General features: G+C 45.6%; 1 protein-coding gene across 1 annotated transcript; it reads right to left on the bottom strand.

Moving 5' to 3' along the window:
* Positions 1 to 599: 599 nt before the first annotated feature.
* LOC119720108 (quinone oxidoreductase-like) lies at positions 600 to 8003 on the bottom strand. The gene is made up of 7 exons (XM_038189653.1): positions 7737 to 8003; positions 6780 to 6932; positions 5721 to 5936; positions 4269 to 4418; positions 3212 to 3313; positions 2575 to 2670; positions 600 to 1483 (listed from the first exon to the last, which is right to left on the bottom strand). The coding sequence occupies exons 1-7, from the start codon at positions 7860 to 7862 to the stop codon at positions 1322 to 1324; spliced, it is 1005 nt and encodes a 334-aa protein (XP_038045581.1). The 5' UTR covers positions 7863 to 8003; the 3' UTR covers positions 600 to 1321.
* Between the last annotated feature and the right edge of the window lie 13360 nt (positions 8004 to 21363).

Here is a 21363-nt window from a genome sequence, read left to right as displayed (position 1 = left end):
TCGTATGTTACGATGAGTATGCTATGTCATCATAAATGTACGAAGTGTTGTTTTGGAGCTGCCTTTTAGGCATTCCAGTCAAAAAATAAGATTAAAATCTTTAAAATTAGGTATATGAATTGACAGCCTCGACTCCAGGGGCGCGTACTCGTTCCTTACACTAACCCCTGGCTGTGATGATGACGTAAATGACGCTGAATGGCTATTCACAGCGCACTGCGCGGGCATTTCGAAGATTGCATGCCGGGTGCGCCCATAATGCGCTCGCGCTCGCATGCTTAGCTTTACACGTAACATCACGTACGAAAAAAAAAATTATGATTCATAAGTCGTGATGCCTGTATGACATGTATGATATGGATTATGTCAGCCGCATTTTTCGCTAAAAAAACCTGTATCTGTGGTTGTAAAGGTTGTAAAGGCACAAAAGGGGTATATGTACATTTAATACAAATCTTTGCTAATTAACACAACGTCCAAACGTTGTGTTTGAAAGGATTGATACTTCAAAATCACAACTTTTAACATTTTAAAGATGGCGTCGGCACGTAAAATGGATAAACTGCAGCCCTAATTATAATGTACCGTATTTTGGTACATTTAAATTACACAATTCCAGGGGTTACGATCGCGCAAGGCATGATGGGAAACAACATGGCGCTGCAAGATCGTACCCACGGGGCACGAGGTTGATGAATTCATAACCTAAAGATTCATAAAGGAAAACAACTTCAAATTACCAACTTAACCCAAACTCCTGATCATCCGTGATCAATTCAATCCTCCTGATGGTCTATGTTATGAGTACGATTCTTCCCCTGGCTGATGTCGTACTGACAATGTCATCGTGATGTCATCCATGATGTCATCCATGATGTCATCGTGATGTCATCCATGATTCATTTAATGATTCTGGATGTGTATCATTGTCTATGGTATGAGTACAACTCTTCCATGTCTGTGGTCACACTGGTGATGTCATCATGATGTCATCGTGTTCCGTTCAATTTGTCCTGGTTGTCAATTATATCACAAACATTCTTCCCATGGCTGATGTCATTGTGACGTCATATATTTGTATGGATATTTTATAATTTTTTTTACTGATTGCACATGGGTGAGCATATGTCATGTAAATTTTTTTTACATGACTAATAACAAAAATCATGAATTTTGAATCTTGATTTCACCCATGATCCACGCAATCATTCTGATGGTCTATGGTACGAGTAGAATTCTTCCCATGGCTGATGTCACACTGATGATGTCAGTGTGATGTCATCATGATGTCATCCATGAACTGTTCCATGATCCTGGTTGTCTATGGTACGAGCACAATTCTTCCCAAGGCTGATGTTGTCTTGATGATGTCTTCATGGGCCACAGCAGCATCTTTAAGAGGATACTCCTTGCCAACAAAGGGCTTGAGCCATCCGCTCTCCATACCGGCCTGCATTGCTGCATTGGTTTCCCTTTTATCGGCCTAAAAAAAAAAAGGATAATAAATACGCAAATGTATCTAATGTCACTTTCCCTTGTAGTTATGTTAGGCCCAAAAAAAATATATTTGGTCTCTGGTCAGACCAAAGTTCCGGAATTGACGCGGCAACGCGGCTTTTTTTTTTTTTTTTTTTTGCTTTTTTTTTTTTCTTCAAGCTTGGATTGTACAGACAAGGTGGGGTACTATTTTGCTTTTTTGGTGTCCTCATGTACATTGGTGTCCTCCATAATTTACCTTGGGGCTCTCGATCATTTGCCTTGGTGCAAATTCCCATTCCTTGGTGCTCTTTGGTAAAAAAAATTGAGGAGGTGCGGCAATAGAGGGCGTTGTTGGAGCTACCTCGGAACATTTTGGAAAAAAACAGATTGACACGCATGATTAAAATCGACGCGCGCGCTGACCAGAGACCGACTTTTTTATTTTTGGCCTTATGCCCATAGAGCTATATTAAATTACTAAAGCGCTGACTCGTGTACAAAGTGATGCCTGCTGGTTGTGCACAAACCTATGGAAAACTCGAAATTTTGTACGGCTTTTATACGGCTATTTGCATATCTGCGTTTGTATTCTACATAAGTGCGTTATCGAAACCGAAACGCCCAACATCTAAACGCACAATCAGAAAGTGAGCGTTTCATATTGTTATACGCAAACAGCGCAACGCGCGTGCAGATGATTACCATGACGTTTTCTTTAAACCATCGTGGTGCGCTGAAGTTGTTTGCGTACGTTCTACTTGTGCGTTGCATTTATAGAGTACACTTTCAAAATTCAATCCATCTAATTTCATTATGTTCTACAAACACGCACATGAATTCAAAATGTCTGCGCCCGGAGCGTCTCCGCGCACAAGAATGAGGAGTTAGTGCTCAAGTAATTTAATATAGCTCTATGGTAATGCCTAACCTACATGTACGTGTACATGTTGACCCCAAAAAATGCAACCATGAAACATTTGCCTTTTTTAGAAAAATGTTATCAGTGAATTTCTCTGTTTTGGATAGCAGATTAAAGCTGATGAGTTTGTTCTTTCAAATACATGTACTGAAAAAAATTTCATACATTAAACTAACCTCTGTTATAATTGCCCCCATAACACCAACAATTGAAGACTCTTTGCCCATAGTCAGTCGAGGGTTGATCTCGATGTTCCCGCGATTTCCGACAACCTGGAAAAAAAGAATTGTACTACATGTGATTATTTTTGCTTAAAGTTTTCAATGATTTCGTGACATCAAATTTGGTGATTGATCGTTGTAATTGGACGTTCTAGCAGAGATGGGCTGCGTTGATAAAACACCGGCTGGCTGGTCTTATACCCTTTCCAGTGGCACATGAAAATTTGACTCTATGAAATTAGGTCCCTTTTACCCGTTTATTGCTTGACCATGCACAATCCCAACTTTGGCATGCGCAATACTACCCATAGTCCTAAATTCACACTACACTGGCACAGCTGCATTCTGTGCATGCCGATCTCCATATAAGGAGTTGTTTACGACTTCCCGCGAGAGGCAGATACCATAACATGTCTAAAGGGGTGTTTCAAAAACATAAAGTCAAAGTTCTGAACAAATTTGTTGGAAAGCTATAATTTTTGATTTGTTTTGACACTGTGACCGAAAATGTTTTTAAGAATGGGAATAAATATGTACTCATAAAATTATCTGAAAACACACAGCGCTCCGGGAGGGGGCATGCGATACTTACTGCAACCGTTCCTCTGGGTGCTAGGATTTCCAGATCTCGCTGCAAGTTGACGTTAGCAAGCATCTCAATCACTACGTCAACACCTCGCCCACCTGTTGCTTCCTGAAAATCGCACCCAAAAATGGATTTTATTTCTCTAAAATGATACTTTACAATACTAAAAGGATTGTCGGGTCTTGAACAACTTGTATGTTAAGCCGTCTATTCAGGGTTCGACCTTAACTTTTTTTTTCACTAGCCAGCCGGGCTACTGAAACGGACTCTTAACTAGCCCGCGGGCATTTTCACTAGCCCGCATGTTTTTTTCTTTTATAGAGTGTCTCGTAAACAACAATGTGCATACATGTAAAACGTGTATCCTGGGGCAATCTTGTCAGTGTTTTTAATAAACAGATCTAATACTTTAACCCCAAACAGTTAATAAAATTAGACACACATTAGATACAGGTTTGCTTTCTGAATTTAATGATTTATTTCTTCCTGTCCTTTCATCTTTGCCGTGGCCCAATAATTTTGACTCGCCAGCCGGGCCACTTAAGGAATAGTTTGACTGGTCAGTCAACCCCAGCTATTACACTGTAACTTTGAAGAAAGATTTTTATTTTAAAAATCAAATGGAACGTTCCATAGATCACCGAGGAAGGCTAGTTTTACTACACCACAAGTTAAAGCAGTCAATTTTTGTTTTATAACACCTCACCCACAGATTCCGCTTGATTTTAAGAAATAACTGATTAAATAATAAAAATGTACCTCTACTTCAACATGAAATTAGTTCAAAAATTTACTTGCACTTGTCTTAACTACCCCTTCATGAAATGTTTTAACCCAACTCTGTAGCATGTGGAAACAATACGTGCAACACCCATGCTTGTATGCATGTCAACGCAGGCCCAGTTGCTACTACAGATGTTGGATAGTCTTTGTTGTCGTCGTATAGTCTTGTTGGCCATGCAAGGCAAAATAGTTAAAATAGAAAAAATGATCATGTGACTCGCTCTCGACCAATCAAGAGAATCTTCAAGTGAGGTGTTATAATCTGTGTTGTCAAGTTTACCGTAATCTTTTCTATGTATCCCTCCTGTCTGTGGTTAAAGACGTGATGGGCACCGATCTGACTAACAAGGCTCATGCCCTGCTCAGATCCGGCTGTACCCAAGACCGTCATACCATAGGCCCGAGCAAACTGGACTGACGCGATGCCGACCTGTATGCAGAGGGGAGTAAAAGGCGAAATGATGAAAACATCTCCAGTTCATTAATAAGGGAATAAATGTGTGCTAGGGAGGTGTTAAACACTATGTTAAAGACTCCTGGTTGGAGTCTGGAATGCTGATAATTATCAGAGGCAAAGCCGAGGGTTATTATCAGCATTCCAGACTCCAACCATGATGTTTTGAATTGGGCCTGATGAATTCAGCATCCGAGACACGTTCTCACTGAGCCGATTGCAGCTAAGCAATGTCACACACTGATCTGATGAATTATAGAGGGCGCGCACCCATGTGCGTTGTATCAACGCTTGCGCGCACTTCGCTGAAAATAACTGAACTACTGACAGAAATTTCCAACTTTGACAGCATGCCAGAGAGAATAATTTCACAGAGAATAGTCCCCTTACTATCTTTAAACCAAGTATGTTTTTCAACAATAATTACGAGAGTTACTTTCTGGATAGCTGCAAATGATGGACTGCAGCTTTAAGACTTTGTGCACAAACGGTAGATGCAGTTTCGTGTCTACTTGAAAAAACCCACTGTGAGAGAAACACACCACGTGTCACACTGGTTCATATATCGTGCGAAGTACACATGACTTATTTTTATGGTCTGATTATGCTTAACACCGTAGCATGTTCAATGAGCATCAATGTATTTGATTATTATTTATATCCAGCTTCCAACGGTAAAAATAAATCAGCGTATTGTATGCTTTCATAAAAAGTTCCCGGATGACTACAATAATAAAGTACCAGGTTGACTGCAATAACATTATTATTGCAGTCATCCGGGCATTTTCGCTGGTTCGCGCTTGATCAAGAGCATAGAAAGTCACAGTTGTCAACCACTCAACAGAGCGTAGCGCGCGCGTACGGTCAAACATGGAACATGCCGCACGCATGCAGCGCGCAGAAGGCCAGGTATACACGCACTGTTGTCAACAATTACAGTGGCAGCTTCAAAAAGTTTGATGTAAACGAAAAAGATGTAATGAAGACAGTGTCTTGAATTGTGCTTCTTGCGGATCAAGTCAGCCTGATATAAATAATAATAATAATAATATTGGATGGCTTGTTTTCGGTGGATACAAGAATATATTGCACTCGCTATGACAATATTGCACTCGTCTTCGACTCGTGCAATATTGTCATAGCTCGTGCAATATATTCTTGTATCCACCTCAAAGCCATCCAATATTGTAAAAATGTCCCTCCCAGATGTCTCCCCCAACTCTCCCCTTGTAACCGTTGAGGGGGTACTTGTGCGCGGAATCCACTGCTTGTACTTACCGTCCCGCTTGCACCGTGAACTAGCACCGTCATGCCAGCCCTGGCCCGGGCGCGGTGCACGAGTGCTCTATAAGCGGTGAAGTAAGGTATACCTAACGCCGCACCTTGTTTGAAATCCAGCCCGTCGTGCAGACCAAAGACGCAAGACGAATCGGCCACAGCGTACTCGGCATACGAGCCAGTTAACGTTCCCTTGGTGAACACTCGATCCCCAGCCTGTTGACAATGGAATAATTTCATAGTGAGTTGCAAAGGAATCAAAGTTCTACTTTTGTTACTAGGGCTGTTCATTTCCGAATAATTTAGTGTTCGATTACACGCAATTGCGTTGGACCGAATATTTGGATATTCGAAACTGCCAGCTGCAACTGCGTGTTGCGCCGGTAAAAAGTTCCACGAAGAGTGTGCCATTTAATTCGGCATGGCGATAGCAGGCGTTTAAAACTACTTGGCTCGGCGAATTGAGTTCGGCATGGCACCATCCTTAGGCTGACAGGGCTGCCACTTTGTCGTCTTTCTGAACGGCACTGTTCCAAACGGCGCGCCATTGTCATGCCAACTGCCGAACTGAATTCAATTCGAAATTGGAGCAAACATTTTAGGAATGCGCATGCTCACAATAGCCTCTCTTGCGTCCGCATCATGGGGAGTGAAATAACCCCTCTGTACTACTGACGTCACACTTTTTTTACGTGTGTGCTTTCCTATGGTGCTCAGTGGACCGTGGGCCCCCACTGGCTCCATAGGAAAGTGCACATGTAAACAAAGTGTGACGCCATCAGTACAGAGGCTTATTGGCGCAAATATTTTGACCGCGTTGAAAGTTCATTGAACTGCTTTAACCTGGCCAGTTACTCCAGATGCATTAAAGTCAGACGATGAAGTTCGGCGTTTAGAGCAACTGCCGTGCTGTGGACGCGCTATTGCCACACACATTTCTAATAGCTCGGCGTGGCGGTAGCACGGCGTCTAGAATGAGCCTTAGGCAGCTTACTTGTGCACATTCAGTTTGTTGCTGTCAATATTTGGACAAGTTAATGTTGGTGACCAGGCCCTGACCTTAATGTCGGTGACCCCTGACCCCACTTCCTGTACGATTCCAGCGCTATCGTTCCCAGGAGTCCATGGCAGGCCAGGCAGCTTGGCGTAGGCACCAGCGCGGAGGTAAGTCTCGACGGGATTCACTCCAGCGGCTCCAATCTTAATCAGTACCTGTAGATTCATAGTAATTCTAGACATTGTTCGTTGTCTATATGCCGCAACTCAACATCGTCCCAACTGAAGTTGGCATTGTCTTTGAGTTATGACTTCCTCAACTATATCTGGGACTGTAGTATAGGGGCCATTGGTATAGTTGGAGTGTAATGCTAATAGTCAAGCTCATCATAAGTCCATCATAAAGTCCTCACATGTCCTCACAAGTCTACCACAAGTCCTCATAATATGTCCTCACAAGTCAATCACAAGTCATCACAAGTCCCAAGTCCAGTCACAAGCTACTCAAATGTACTCTGATCAAAGCATTCCTTTATGTATATCACTGTGACCAGGCATGTGACGGGCTTGTGATTGGCCAGAAAACACTGGCAGACTGGGTATTATAAACTGGACAGTGTCAGTATCTAGTATTGCTACTTCTAGAATTTATCTGCATTCTGTTATTTTTTTGGTGTTCCTGTCAAATTCCTGTCAAACAATAAGCCAGCCTTTTCACCATTTCAACGCGCATACACACGTACATCATGATTCATGTTTTAGTTTTATTATATTCCACAGTTCGCCACACGTGTGCAAATTGAATCTCAGTAGGGTACGGGTAGCAACAAAAAATTTACAAAATCAAACTTCAAGTTCACTGAAGTTCAAAGTGAAGTTCTTGTTTTGAAGTAAATTATGCAAAAATGTTGACATTTTTGTATGATTGACACCTCACCATTTTCTCTATAAATTTAGATTTTGTGTTTTCTTTCAAACATTCGATCAAATGCAAAATCTCGATAAATCTGTAGGACTCACCTGCCCAGCAGACGGTTTCGGAATGGGCAAATCTGACTGAAGTTTGAGAACTTCCGGACCACCGAATTGATTGACACGTATCGCCTTCATGATGGAACGAAATACACCTGCTACTTTATTAGACATGAATTAACACTTGAAGCATGTGTTTTCGTTTGGCGATCAGCGCATTGAACAAACTGAGAACCAAAGAAACAAGCAGCAATGCGAGTTCAGAATTTCACAAAACCGAGCAGGTAAACAAACTTAACCATCAGTTGCCTCTTGAGGGCGGGCTATGCAGGGGGCGTGTCCACAGTCTGTGGGCGTGTCATGTTGGGAGTTGTGTCGCAGAAAACCAAAGTTGACTACTCGATCAGATCTTGATTGAATTACTTGTCCCCCTCAACTATTTAAACCCCAAAATTATATTTCATATTTAGACAAATATGCATCCCAAACATAATAATAACTGGAAAGCCAATTCCATAAGCCACGTACTTTCGGAAAAACAGTAATGAAATTGGTCAATCCGTTCAAAGCATATCACCATTTAAACACAATGACCCTAAAACATATCTTTCGAGAAAAAAAAATGCGATTTCAAGAATCGTCGTCCCAATCGTCTTTAAACATCAACAGCGATGAAACTTAAGTTAAAAGTTAAAAAATATTCAACAAAGTCCTTTTAAAGGCCAATCTTTTAAAAATTATTAATCATATATTTGCCTAACTACTGTTGTTGACAGTTGTTAAAACAAGTTTTCTGTATCATTTTCTTTGTTGTTCCAAAAAGAGTCAGATCAGAATACACAATAAACTGCTTTTTTGGAAAAAACAGATTTCATTACGTTTAAAATGGTGATATTCTGAGAACGGATTGAGCAATTTCAGCAATTTTTTATCTAAATTAAAGTAGCTCAAATTGGCCTTCCAGTCATATGTTAATTTGGTGCTACATATATATATATATTTAAATATGAAATATATTTAGGGGGTTTGGGCTCCGCTTTTTTTTTACTCATTCTGTATAAAGGTACCTTTGTTTCAGCCATTAGCCCTCGAATTTGAGCCAGCGAAAACACAAGACCCAAGAATTCAAGACCCAAGTACAGTTTGCAAGTGGAGTCGTTTGATGGATTGTTCAGAGTAAGTCAGACTTGAATGTTTATCTGTGCCCTGCTCTCTCTCCCAATGTGTGTGCAAAACCACTCTGGACACGCTATAATGTCATGGCAGGCAAATTTCAAATGAGTTTTTAAAACAATAGTCTTTCAAAACAGTTGACTGCATTTATACTTTGAAATATGTAGGAGCAAAAGACAACATCATCGTCAGAAATTGTGCTCACAAAAGGTTTTTGTGTTGAATTTAAAAATGGATCAAAAGCGCGGAGAAGTTCCTGGAGTTTTGAGAACATACATGTACATCAAAAATATCACCACAGAGTTGTCATTATTTTAAACAGAGAATTCTGATTCACAAGTATTGTAATCAAATTAAGTTCTTGGATTTGGTTGTTGTATTTAATTACTTTTGTATTTCTGGAGGTAAACCCGGGCTAACAACACGAAGGCCAGAAGTAGAGGGTACCAGAGTCTAGAGAAAAACTTCACCTCATTAAAACCGAGCAGTGTAAACATTGTTAGTGGTAAGTATATAAGAACAACAAACTTCTTTTTAACTTTGCTCTTTTATTTGTCCATTTTGAAAACTTGAAATTCAAATCCAATGAAGTACCACCAAAATAAGATCTTCCAAAACAGATTTCAGCAAGAGGGAATAACTGCTTAAAAAAGCTTGTTTAAATCATTTTGAAACAATTGCATTTCTACACTGGATTGAGTGTTTTGCCAAAAAAAAAAAAAAATCCAAATCCAAAGTTGTACCACCAAATATCAGATCCTCCCAAACATATTTCAGCAAGTGGGGAATAACTGTTTAAAAGTTGTTTAATTCATTTTGAAACAATTGCATTTCTACACTGGATGGAGTGTTTAGCAAAAACAAAAACCAGGAAACAGCAAAAATCTCGTGCGTTTAGTCCACTAAATAAGGCCTCAAGTTTCCATCAATTATAGTCTTTCAAATAAATCTATAGGCCTAGATAGAAAACAGTTGATATAATATTAATAATGTCAAAAGAGCTTGGTGTACTTGATAAAAAAGTTATTTAGTCATTAATAAATGCACCCTTTGCTTCCTTTTCTCTGGATCTGTTAAAGACGTCTTCTAGCAGGAACGTCTTGAAGGACATTGGCCAAGAATGAGATACGCACTTCATGAGGCTACTCCATGAGGCTTTTCTCCAAACTATGATGTCCAGTTTTAGAACATTTTCATTTCAATTTATTTTTCCTTTGGTCTCTCAAGTTTGAAATAAAATTCTCCTTTAAAAATAGCGACCACATTCGAAATCAGTGGAAAAAAAAATTAACTTTCTCCTCATTAAATTTGATTATCTTTGCCCAAGTATTCGTACTGATGGGTATATTGCTTTTTTCTTGCGTGTCAAAAAGGCATTTCTGGAGCGTTTCCGAAAATGTAATTTTTTTTGACCAAACATCGTCAACAAGTGTAAGGGAATAAACCCCTTACCATTTCCCCCCAATTTTGGCTGGAAAAGTAAATTGCTCTAAAGTTGCAGGAGAGATGCCCAATTTGTTTGGAGCGAATTTAGTTGCAATTTTTATGAAATTTGGTCAAAAATCGCTTTTTCGTTATAACGACCTTGGATCACCTGTTGATGCAAGATAAACATAATTTTCTACTCCACTCAGCCACGCGGTTGCGAAGGCCTAAGCGTCGCCGTTGTTAAACAAAGTTAATCCGATAACGTACTTGGACGCTATATATAACAGAGCAGTGAAATTCCAAACGTGAGACATTGATTTTCAAAGATTTCGCCAGCGAATTTCCATATATGTATATGTCTGTGTGCATGTTGTTGCATTTGAAATAAGTATTACGTAACCTTTAGAAATCAACCTTCGCAACCACATGGCTGCACTAGCGTTTTTAAATAGGAGATTCTTTCCCAAAAAAATACGGTTAAAAAAACATGTTTAGTTTGTACTGATTTTCATTAGCCCTATTTTGAATAACAAGTTTACTCCGTGAAGGGTTACTTAATTGTATTGAAAAAATTGAATGAAAATGGCGTTCAGTTTACTTGATTAATGGTGTCAGAAGTTCAGTTATACAAGTACAGTGTAGTGGTAACATTTATTTCAATGATGACATTCATTACAATTATGTACAATGCATGTATAAATTAGAAAACGTCAGTAGTATAATTATTTGATAGTTATGTACGTAATGATTGAAGGGAACATGTAATATGATTTGTATGACAGATACATTTTAAACAGCTTTATTGCCATGTGACTATGACTTTTCACCTCCTTTGTAGCAGTAAAAGGGAGAAATTTCAACGTTTTACTTTTTATGCTAATGAACATTTTCATATTCATGAGCCAAAGCCGTTATTCAAGGCAAAACAGGAGTGTCTCTATAGCTTTGTGTACAAATATAATGTCAAACGTTTCCTCATTTTCTTGGAGTATAACGGTTCCCCTTTTACTTGTTAATAATGTTAAACAGCTTGTTTAGACAATGGTAGTGTCCAATATTTCTTCAAACCTTTTTGTGGGTTATTTAGAAGGACTGCATGATTGTGTACTGTTCGTATGCACTTTTGACAAGGAGTACCTTGTGTGACAAAAGCAAAATAGCACCCTCTTACATGTATTGATGAAAGGATTTGGTAATAATTGAAAAACTACCGCTATATTCTTGTCACTTCCAATGAAAACAAGTATTAAGATCTTGTGTGTATTGTTGCTACTGCATTTTTTCTTTAATAATAAAGTGTGAAATTAAATGACAATATTTAGGTGTAAGGTTAAGCAGACGCTTTTGTGCCCTTACCAATGGCATACAACCAAAGTACTGTAATAAGGGACAAACTAAACACTGCGTGGGACAGACAGGACAAGTGTGAGACAAGGCCTAAATATTAAAGCACAAAATAATAACATTTCAATTTATGAATATAATTCGCGAAAATGAGTTTTTAACAAAGACAGATAGTGAGGGTTATGATTTAAGAGAATCATCTAAAATATTCCAGTACAAAGTGCCTGAATGAATAACACTGTTTTTTGACATTGACGTTCTGTTAATATTGGACGAACAAATTTCCCCTAGCACTACTTTACTTTGAGTGTTATATACATGAATGTAGATGCTGTAGGTAAAACAAGAATTAAAACAGGATGGGAGTAGATTATGCATACATTTATATAGACATTTTCCTAAATTAAGGTTATTGTATTGTAATATATTTAGTTTAGCAAATAATGGAGCAGAATTTTCACGAAAAGAGGGCGCGCTAAACAAATACTGGTCACCACCTGTATAGACTTCTGTAAACGTGGATCACGATCTGCCCAAACGAAGTCGGCGTTAAGTGAACAAAAATAAAACACACTTTGTGGAGACAATAAGTAGAGCTAGTAAGTTGTTACACTTAAATGGCAAACCACCCTAGGTAAAGATTGAGTAACTAAAGTATGGTAAAACAAATGAATTATACATTGTATGTAATAAAAAACTACTACACGTACTTTGTACAGTTTAAATCTATATGCCATTGTTCTATGAGAACTTTGTAATTAGCGATATATTGATTAACAGCTGCTGAACTGAGCGTTTGATGTTGAGAAACAATTACTGGAATAAATAAATTGAACTGAGCCCATTTTTGGTGTTTTTTTTTATGGGGGTGGGTAATGATACACGCATCAGTCGAAGAATGGAATCTGTGGGTAATATGACAAATATGATACAAAAATTAAAGATCCAGGGGTGGTTGGGTGGAAAGAGTTGGGAACAAGGCAATAACCCTGGGAAAAGGTTGATATTCCTGGGAACGAGATTGGTGCCCCCTGAATGAGGTCGATAGTACTGAGAACGAGGTCGATGCCCCTGGGAATGAGGTCGATGCCCCTGGGAATGAGGTTGATAGCCCAAGAGGTACAAACCTTTACGGGCGACCGTTACTGATCGCCCCTAGAGGCACATACGACAAAAATGCGCGATTGATGCTTCTCTTTACTGCCAAAGGAATTTCTGCATTGTTATCAGAAAAGTAAAGTTTTAACCAAATTTGATTAAAAATTTAAGGCTAACCCCTTGCATATTTCTCAATTTGGCAAAAAAATGAAATTGCTTTAAAGGGACCCCTGAACACATTCTCTTGCGATTTGTGGGCAGGTGCTTTTGTAAATAAATTACGACGAAAATTAGGGTTAAAATCAGTTAAAACTTAAATCAGTTTAAATCAGTTAATTGTTTTCTCCATATATATACCTCTAGGGGCGACCTGTTTGTCGCCCCCAGCGGTACGTACCTCTAGGGGCGACTGTGTTGATCGCCTCCAGCGGTATACCGCTACGGGCGACCGTTGTTGATCGCCCCCAGCGGTACGTACCTCTAGGGGCGACTGTGTTGTCGCCTCCAGCGGTATATTGCTAGGGTATACCGCTACGGGCGAGTCGCCCCCAGCGGTACGTACCTCTAGGGGCGACTGTTGTTGGTCGCCTCCAGCGGTATACCGCTAGGGTATACCGCTACGGGCGAGTCGCCCCCAGCGGTACGTACCTCTAGGGGCGACTGTGTTGTCGCCTCCAGCGGTATATTGCTAGGGTATACCGCTACGGGCGAGTCGCCCCCAGCGGTACGTACCTCTAGGGGCGACTGTGTTGGTCGCCCCCAGCGGTATATCGCTAGGGTATACCGCTACGGGCGAGTCGCCCCCAGCGGTACGTACCTCTAGGGGCGACTGTGTTGTCGCCTCCAGCGGTATATTGCTAGGGTATACCGCTACGGGCGAGTCGCCCCCAGCGGTACGTACCTCTAGGGGCGACTGTGTTGGTCGCCCCCAGCGGTATATCGCTAGGGTATACCGCTACGGGCGAGTCGCCCCCAGCGGTACGTACTTCTAGGGGCGACTGTGTTGTCGCCTCCAGCGGTATATCGCTAGGGTATACCGCTACGGGCGAGTCGCCCCCAGCGGTACGTACCTCAGGGGCGACTGTGTTGGTCGCCCCCAACGGTATATCGCTAGGGTATACCGCTACGGGCGAGTCGCCCCCAGCGGTACGTACTTCTAGAGGCGACTGTGTTGTCGCCTCCAGAGGTATATTGCTAGGGTATACCGCTACGGGCGAGTCGCCCCCAGCGGTACGTACCTCTAGGGGCGACTGTGTTGTCGCCTCCAGCGGTATATTGCTAGGGTATACCGCTACGGGCGAGTCACCCCCAGCGGTACGTACCTCTAGGGGCGACTGTGTTGTCGCCTCCAGCGGTATGTACCGCTACGGGCGACTCATTGTTGAGCGCCCCCGGCGGTATATACCTCTAGGGGCGACTGTGTTGTCGCCTCCAGCGGTATATCGCTAGGGTATACCGCTACGGGCGAGTCGCCCCCAGCGGTACGTACCTCTAGGGGCGACTGTGTTGTCGCCTCCAGCGGTATATTGCTAGGGTATACCGCTACGGGCGAGTCGCCCCCAGCGGTACGTACCTCTAGGGGCGACTGTTGTTGGTCGCCTCCAGCGGTATACCGCTAGGGTATACCGCTACGGGCGAGTCGCCCCCAGCGGTACGTACCTCTAGGGGCGACTGTGTTGTCGCCTCCAGCGGTATATTGCTAGGGTATACCGCTACGGGCGAGTCGCCCCCAGCGGTACGTACCTCTAGGGGCGACTGTGTTGGTCGCCCCCAACGGTATATCGCTAGGGTATACCGCTACGGGCGAGTCGCCCCCAGCGGTACGTACTTCTAGAGGCGACTGTGTTGTCGCCTCCAGAGGTATATTGCTAGGGTATACCGCTACGGGCGAGTCGCCCCCAGCGGTACGTACCTCTAGGGGCGACTGTGTTGTCGCCTCCAGCGGTATATTGCTAGGGTATACCGCTACGGGCGAGTCACCCCCAGCGGTACGTACCTCTAGGGGCGACTGTGTTGTCGCCTCCAGCGGTATGTACCGCTACGGGCGACTCATTGTTGAGCGCCCCCGGCGGTATATACCTCTAGGGGCGACTGTGTTGTCGCCTCCAGCGGTATATCGCTAGGGTATACCGCTACGGGCGAGTCGCCCCCAGCGGTACATACCTCTAGGGGCGACTGTGTTGTCGCCTCCAGCGGTATATCGCTAGGGTATTCTGCTACGGGCGAGTCACCCCCAGCGGTACGTACCTCTAGGGGCGACTGTGTTGTCGCCTCCAGCGGTATATTGCTAGGGTATACTGCTACGGGCGAGTCGCCCCCAGCGGTACGTACCTCTAGGGGCGACTGTGTTGGTCGCCCCCAGCGGTATATCGCTAGGGTATACCGCTACGGGCGAGTCGCCCCCAGCGGTACGTACTTCTAGGGGCGACTGTGTTGTCGCCTCCAGCGGTATATCGCTAGGGTATACCGCTACGGGCGAGTCGCCCCCAGCGGTACATAACTTTAGGGGCGACTGTGTTGGTCGCCTCCAGCGGTACGTACCTCTAGGGGCGACTGTTGTTGGTCGCCTCCAGCGGTACCGCTACGGGCGACGGTTGTTGAGCGCCCCCAGCAGTACGTACCTCTAGGGGCGATTGTGTTGGTCGCCTCCAGCGGTACGTACCTCTAGGGGCGACTGTTGTTGGTCGCCTCCAGCGGTATACCGCTACGGGCGACGGTTGTTGAGCGCCCCCAGCGGTACGTACCTCTAGGGGCGACTGTGTTGGTCGCCTCCAGCGGTACGTACCTCTAGGGGCGACTGATGTTGGTCGCCTCCAGCGGTACCGCTACGGGCGACGATTGTTGAGCGCCCCCAGCGGTACGTACCTCTAGGGGCGACTGTGTTGTCGCCTCCAGCGGTATGTACCGCTACGGGCGACTCATTGTTGAGCGCCCCCAGCGGTACATACCTCTAGGGGCGACTGTGTTGTCGCCTCCAGCGGTATATCGCTAGGGTATACCGCTACGGGCGAGTCGCCCCCAGCGGTACGTACCTCTAGGGGCGACTGTGTTGGTCGCCTCCAGCGGTACGTACCTCTAGGGGCGACTGTGTTGGTCGCCTCCAGCGGTACGTACCTCTAGGGGCGACTGATGTTGGTCGCCTCCAGCGGTACCGCTACGGGCGACGATTGTTGAGCGCCCCCAGCGGTACGTACCTCTAGGGGCGACTGTGTTGGTCGCCTCCAGCGGTACGTACCTCTAGGGGCGACTGTTGTTGGTCGCCTCCAGCGGTATACCGCTACGGGCGACGGTTGTTGAGCGCCCCCAGCGGTACGTACCTCTAGGGGCGACTGATGTTGGTCGCCTCCAGCGGTACCGCTACGGGCGACGATTGTTGAGCGCCCCCAGCGGTACGTACCTCTAGGGGCGACTGTGTTGTCGCCTCCAGCGGTATGTACCGCTACGGGCGACTCATTGTTGAGCGCCCCCAGCGGTACATACCTCTAGGGGCGACTGTGTTGTCGCCTCCAGCGGTATATCGCTAGGGTATACCGCTACGGGCGAGTCGCCCCCAGCGGTACGTACCTCTAGGGGCGACTGTGTTGGTCGCCTCCAGCGGTACGTACCTCTAGGGGCGACTGTTGTTGGTCGCCTCCAGCGGTACCGCTACGGGCGACGGTTGTTGAGCGCCCCCAGCGGTACGTACCTCTAGGGGCGATTGTGTTGGTCGCCTCCAGCGGTACGTACCTCTAGGGGCGACTGTTGTTGGTCGCCTCCAGCGGTATACCGCTACGGGCGACGGTTGTTGAGCGCCCCCAGCGGTACGTACCTCTAGGGGCGACTGTGTTGTCGCCTCCAGCGGTATGTACCGCTACGGGCGACTCATTGTTGAGCGCCCCCAGCGGTACATACCTCTAGGGGCGACTGTGTTGTCGCCTCCAGCGGTATATCGCTAGGGTATACCGCTACGGGCGAGTCGCCCCCAGCGGTACGTACCTCTAGGGGCGACTGTGTTGGTCGCCTCCAGCGGTACGTACCTCTAGGGGCGACTGTGTTGGTCGCCTCCAGCGGTACGTACCTCTAGGGGCGACTGATGTTGGTCGCCTCCAGCGGTACCGCTACGGGCGACGATTGTTGAGCGCCCCCAGCGGTACGTACCTCTAGGGGCGACTGTGTTGGTCGCCTCCAGCGGTACGTACCTCTAGGGGCGACTGTTGTTGGTCGCCTCCAGCGGTATACCGCTACGGGCGACGGTTGTTGAGCGCCCCCAGCGGTACGTACCTCTAGGGGCGACTGATGTTGGTCGCCTCCAGCGGTACCGCTACGGGCGACGATTGTTGAGCGCCCCCAGCGGTACGTACCTCTAGGGGCGACTGTGTTGTCGCCTCCAGCGGTATGTACCGCTACGGGCGACTCATTGTTGAGCGCCCCCAGCGGTACATACCTCTAGGGGCGACTGTGTTGTCGCCTCCAGCGGTATATCGCTAGGGTATACCGCTACGGGCGAGTCGCCCCCAGCGGTACGTACCTCTAGGGGCGACTGTGTTGGTCGCCTCCAGCGGTACGTACCTCTAGGGGCGACTGTTGTTGGTCGCCTCCAGCGGTACCGCTACGGGCGACGGTTGTTGAGCGCCCCCAGCGGTACGTACCTCTAGGGGCGATTGTGTTGGTCGCCTCCAGCGGTACGTACCTCTAGGGGCGACTGTTGTTGGTCGCCTCCAGCGGTATACCGCTACGGGCGACGGTTGTTGAGCGCCCCCAGCGGTACGTACCTCTAGGGGCGACTGTGTTGTCGCCTCCAGCGGTATGTACCGCTACGGGCGACTCATTGTTGAGCGCCCCCAGCGGTACATACCTCTAGGGGCGACTGTGTTGTCGCCTCCAGCGGTATATCGCTAGGGTATACCGCTACGGGCGAGTCGCCCCCAGCGGTACGTACCTCTAGGGGCGACTGTGTTGGTCGCCTCCAGCGGTACGTACCTCTAGGGGCGACTGTGTTGGTCGCCTCCAGCGGTACGTACCTCTAGGGGCGACTGATGTTGGTCGCCTCCAGCGGTACCGCTACGGGCGACGATTGTTGAGCGCCCCCAGCGGTACGTACCTCTAGGGGCGACTGTGTTGGTCGCCTCCAGCGGTACGTACCTCTAGGGGCGACTGTTGTTGGTCGCCTCCAGCGGTATACCGCTACGGGCGACGGTTGTTGAGCGCCCCCAGCGGTACGTACCTCTAGGGGCGACTGATGTTGGTCGCCTCCAGCGGTACCGCTACGGGCGACGATTGTTGAGCGCCCCCAGCGGTACGTACCTCTAGGGGCAACTGTGTTGTCGCCTCCAGCGGTATGTACCGCTACGGGCGACTCATTGTTGAGCGCCCCCAGCGGTACATACCTCTAGGGGCGACTGTGTTGTCGCCTCCAGCGGTATATCGCTAGGGTATACCGCTACGGGCGAGTCGCCCCCAGCGGTACGTACCTCTAGGGGCGACTGTGTTGGTCGCCTCCAGCGGTACGTACCTCTAGGGGCGACTGTTGTTGGTCGCCTCCAGCGGTACCGCTACGGGCGACGGTTGTTGAGCGCCCCCAGCGGTACGTACCTCTAGGGGCGATTGTGTTGGTCGCCTCCAGCGGTACGTACCTCTAGGGGCGACTGTTGTTGGTCGCCTCCAGCGGTATACCGCTACGGGCGACGGTTGTTGAGCGCCCCCAGCGGTACGTACCTCTAGGGGCGACTGTGTTGGTCGCCTCCAGCGGTACGTACCTCTAGGGGCGACTGATGTTGGTCGCCTCCAGCGGTACCGCTACGGGCGACGATTGTTGAGCGCCCCCAGCGGTACGTACCTCTAGGGGCGACTGTGTTGTCGCCTCCAGCGGTATGTACCGCTACGGGCGACTCATTGTTGAGCGCCCCCAGCGGTACATACCTCTAGGGGCGACTGTGTTGTCGCCTCCAGCGGTATATCGCTAGGGTATACCGCTACGGGCGAGTCGCCCCCAGCGGTACGTACCTCTAGGGGCGACTGTGTTGGTCGCCTCCAGCGGTACGTACCTCTAGGGGCGACTGTTGTTGGTCGCCTCCAGCGGTACCGCTACGGGCGACGGTTGTTGAGCGCCCCCAGCGGTACGTACCTCTAGGGGCGATTGTGTTGGTCGCCTCCAGCGGTACGTACCTCTAGGGGCGACTGTTGTTGGTCGCCTCCAGCGGTATACCGCTACGGGCGACGGTTGTTGAGCGCCCCCAGCGGTACGTACCTCTAGGGGCGATTGTGTTGGTCGCCTCCAGCGGTACGTACCTCTAGGGGCGACTGTTGTTGGTCGCCTCCAGTGGTATACCGCTACGGGCGACGGTTGTTGAGCGCCCCCAGCGGTACGTACCTCTAGGGGCGACTGTGTTGGTCGCCTCCAGCGGTATACCGCTACAGGCGACTATTGTCGCTATATTATTTGAAATAATGGCAGTCCAATACTTTCCTTCCATCAAAAGTCATTTCTTCGTCGTTTGGAGAAAAAGTAATTTTTTTGCCAAATTTGATGAAAAATGTAAGGCTTACCCCTTGCAATTTTTTGAATTTTTGCCAAAAAATGAAAATGCACCAATTTTTCAGGAAAGATGCCCAAGGGAGCGTAGAAGACATTCCAACTCGATTACTGGACAGATGTGTCGTTAGACAGGAACAATGCGTCGAAAATTTGGGTCAAAATTAGTGGAAAATATGATTTTTTTATAATCAATAAATCGATTATTGGTTCCAAAATATTTGAAATAACGGCAGTCTGAATATTGTATGATACTCTCATTGCATCAAAAGTCATTTCTGCGTTGTTTGAAGAAAAGTCATTTTTTGGCCAAATGTGATAACAAATGTAGGCCCCTAAGGCCCTTGCAATTTTTTCAATTTTGGCCCAAAAAATACATTTTCTGACTTTTGATGCAATATTGCGACAAACTTTCAGGAAAGATGCCAAAGGGAGGTACTTTCCGTTTTGTCACCCCTAATGGCACATATGACCACAGATACCTCTAGCGGCAACCGTTATTTCAGGCTAACCTCTTGCATTTTTCCATTTTTGGCCAAAAAAAAATAATTAAATTGCGGCAAACTTTAAGGAAAGATGCGTAAGGGACCCTAGAACATATTTTCCAATGCGCAAAATGCGGTTTGGTTATTTGTTTGTGATATATAACACAAGTCTGTTGATTGTTGAGTTGTCAAACAATAAAAGTATTATCATAACCCGAACAGTTCAGTGTGTTCACCACGAAATATACAATCCGAATGAATGTCAACTTACATATGAAAAAATACACTTGTTTTCAGAACGATAACTTGAGAAAATGTTGATGGATTGAGTTGAAATTCGGTATGGTTAATTGTTTGTGATATATAACACACGTCTGTTGATTGTTGAGAGAAATTGTCAAACAATAAAAGTATTATTACCCGAACAGTTCAGTGTGTTCACCGCGAAATATACAATCCGAACGAAAGTAAACTTTCAGGGGGACAAAACAATACACTCGTTTTCCGAACGATAACTTGAGAAAATGTTGATGTATTGAGTTGAATTTCGGTCTGGGTATTTGTTTGTGATAAATAACCCAAGTCTGTTGATTTCTGAGAGAAATTGTTGAACATTAAAAGTATTGTGGCCCGAACAATCCATGCCAGTGTATTCACCGCGAAAACTACAATCCGACTTATGGAACAAAATCAGCTTTATACTCTTTGTCCAACATTAACCCTAGAAATACAGCATGTATCGAAGTGAAATAGCCTCTGGTGATTATACATTATATATAACACAAGCCTGTTGAATGGCAAGAGAAATGGTCAAACAGTAGAAATAATATGAGCAGCCAAAACAATGCAGTGTACCTCGAAAATTGACAGGAACCGCGAAAGAATGAATCGAATAGAAATATTCCTTACAATCAAAAAACAATTGGTTAGTTTTTGCCAAGATGTTCAAAATGTTGAATGGGTGTTTTTTATTTCAAAGGAATTGCTGCGTTGTTTGGAGAAAAGTCAATTTGTGGCCAAATTTGATTAAACAAAACGTTAAGCAAAGTTAACCCCTTGCAATTTTTCAAATTTTGGTCGAAAACTGAAATTGCCTGAATCACGCAAGGAAGTTGCCTAAAGGGTCTCAGAACACGTTCCTCCTCGATTTTTGGATATGTGTGCCATTGCATTCACAGGGAGAAATTTAAAAACAATCAAATACATGCACCCCCACAAAAAAGAGGGCGTGCTACAGTCAAATGTGGTGTCGCCTCATGAAGTAGCCCGAATGCAACATTTAAAAAGCCAACAAATGACTTTCTCTCTTGTGTTTTTTATTGTATAGTGCTCAAATATTTGTGACTCGACTCGACTCGAGCTAAGTATTTGACTCGACTCGACTCGACCTTCTTGACCTAATGACTCGACTCGACTCGAGTCACTTCTTTAAAATGACTCGACTCGACTCGAGTCACAAAAATCAGTGACTCATTACATCTCTGTGAGCAAGAATTTGTTGAAGCTGTCAACTGTTATTATGTGATGATGCCAGAGGTCGTCTTCTGCCGACACCTTCTCGGGAACCTCTGATGGTCACCTTCCACGCATCAGCGTCCTCAGCTCAGTGGTATCATGTCGCAGTATCCTCAGCGGC

This window comes from Patiria miniata, unplaced genomic scaffold (assembly GCF_015706575.1).
Source record: "Patiria miniata isolate m_02_andy unplaced genomic scaffold, ASM1570657v1 HiC_scaffold_9, whole genome shotgun sequence".
In the NCBI taxonomy this organism is placed as follows: Eukaryota; Metazoa; Echinodermata; class Asteroidea; order Valvatida; family Asterinidae; genus Patiria; species Patiria miniata.
The sequence above is the reverse complement of the archived record's forward strand: the minus strand, read 5'-3'. Positions and strand labels throughout refer to the sequence as shown.

Coding starts and splice junctions, on each gene's coding strand:
- LOC119720108 (XM_038189653.1), bottom strand. CDS start 7,862: ATGTCTAATAAAGTAGCAGGTGTATTTCGTTCCATCATGAAGGCGATA. Junction 5,937..6,779: donor CAGGGGTCACCGACATTAAG/GTCAGGGCCTGG, acceptor CATTGTCAACAG/GCTGGGGATCGAGTGTTCAC. Junction 3,314..4,268: donor GATACATAGAAAAGATTACG/GTAAACTTGACA, acceptor TGCGATTTTCAG/GAAGCAACAGGTGGGCGAGG.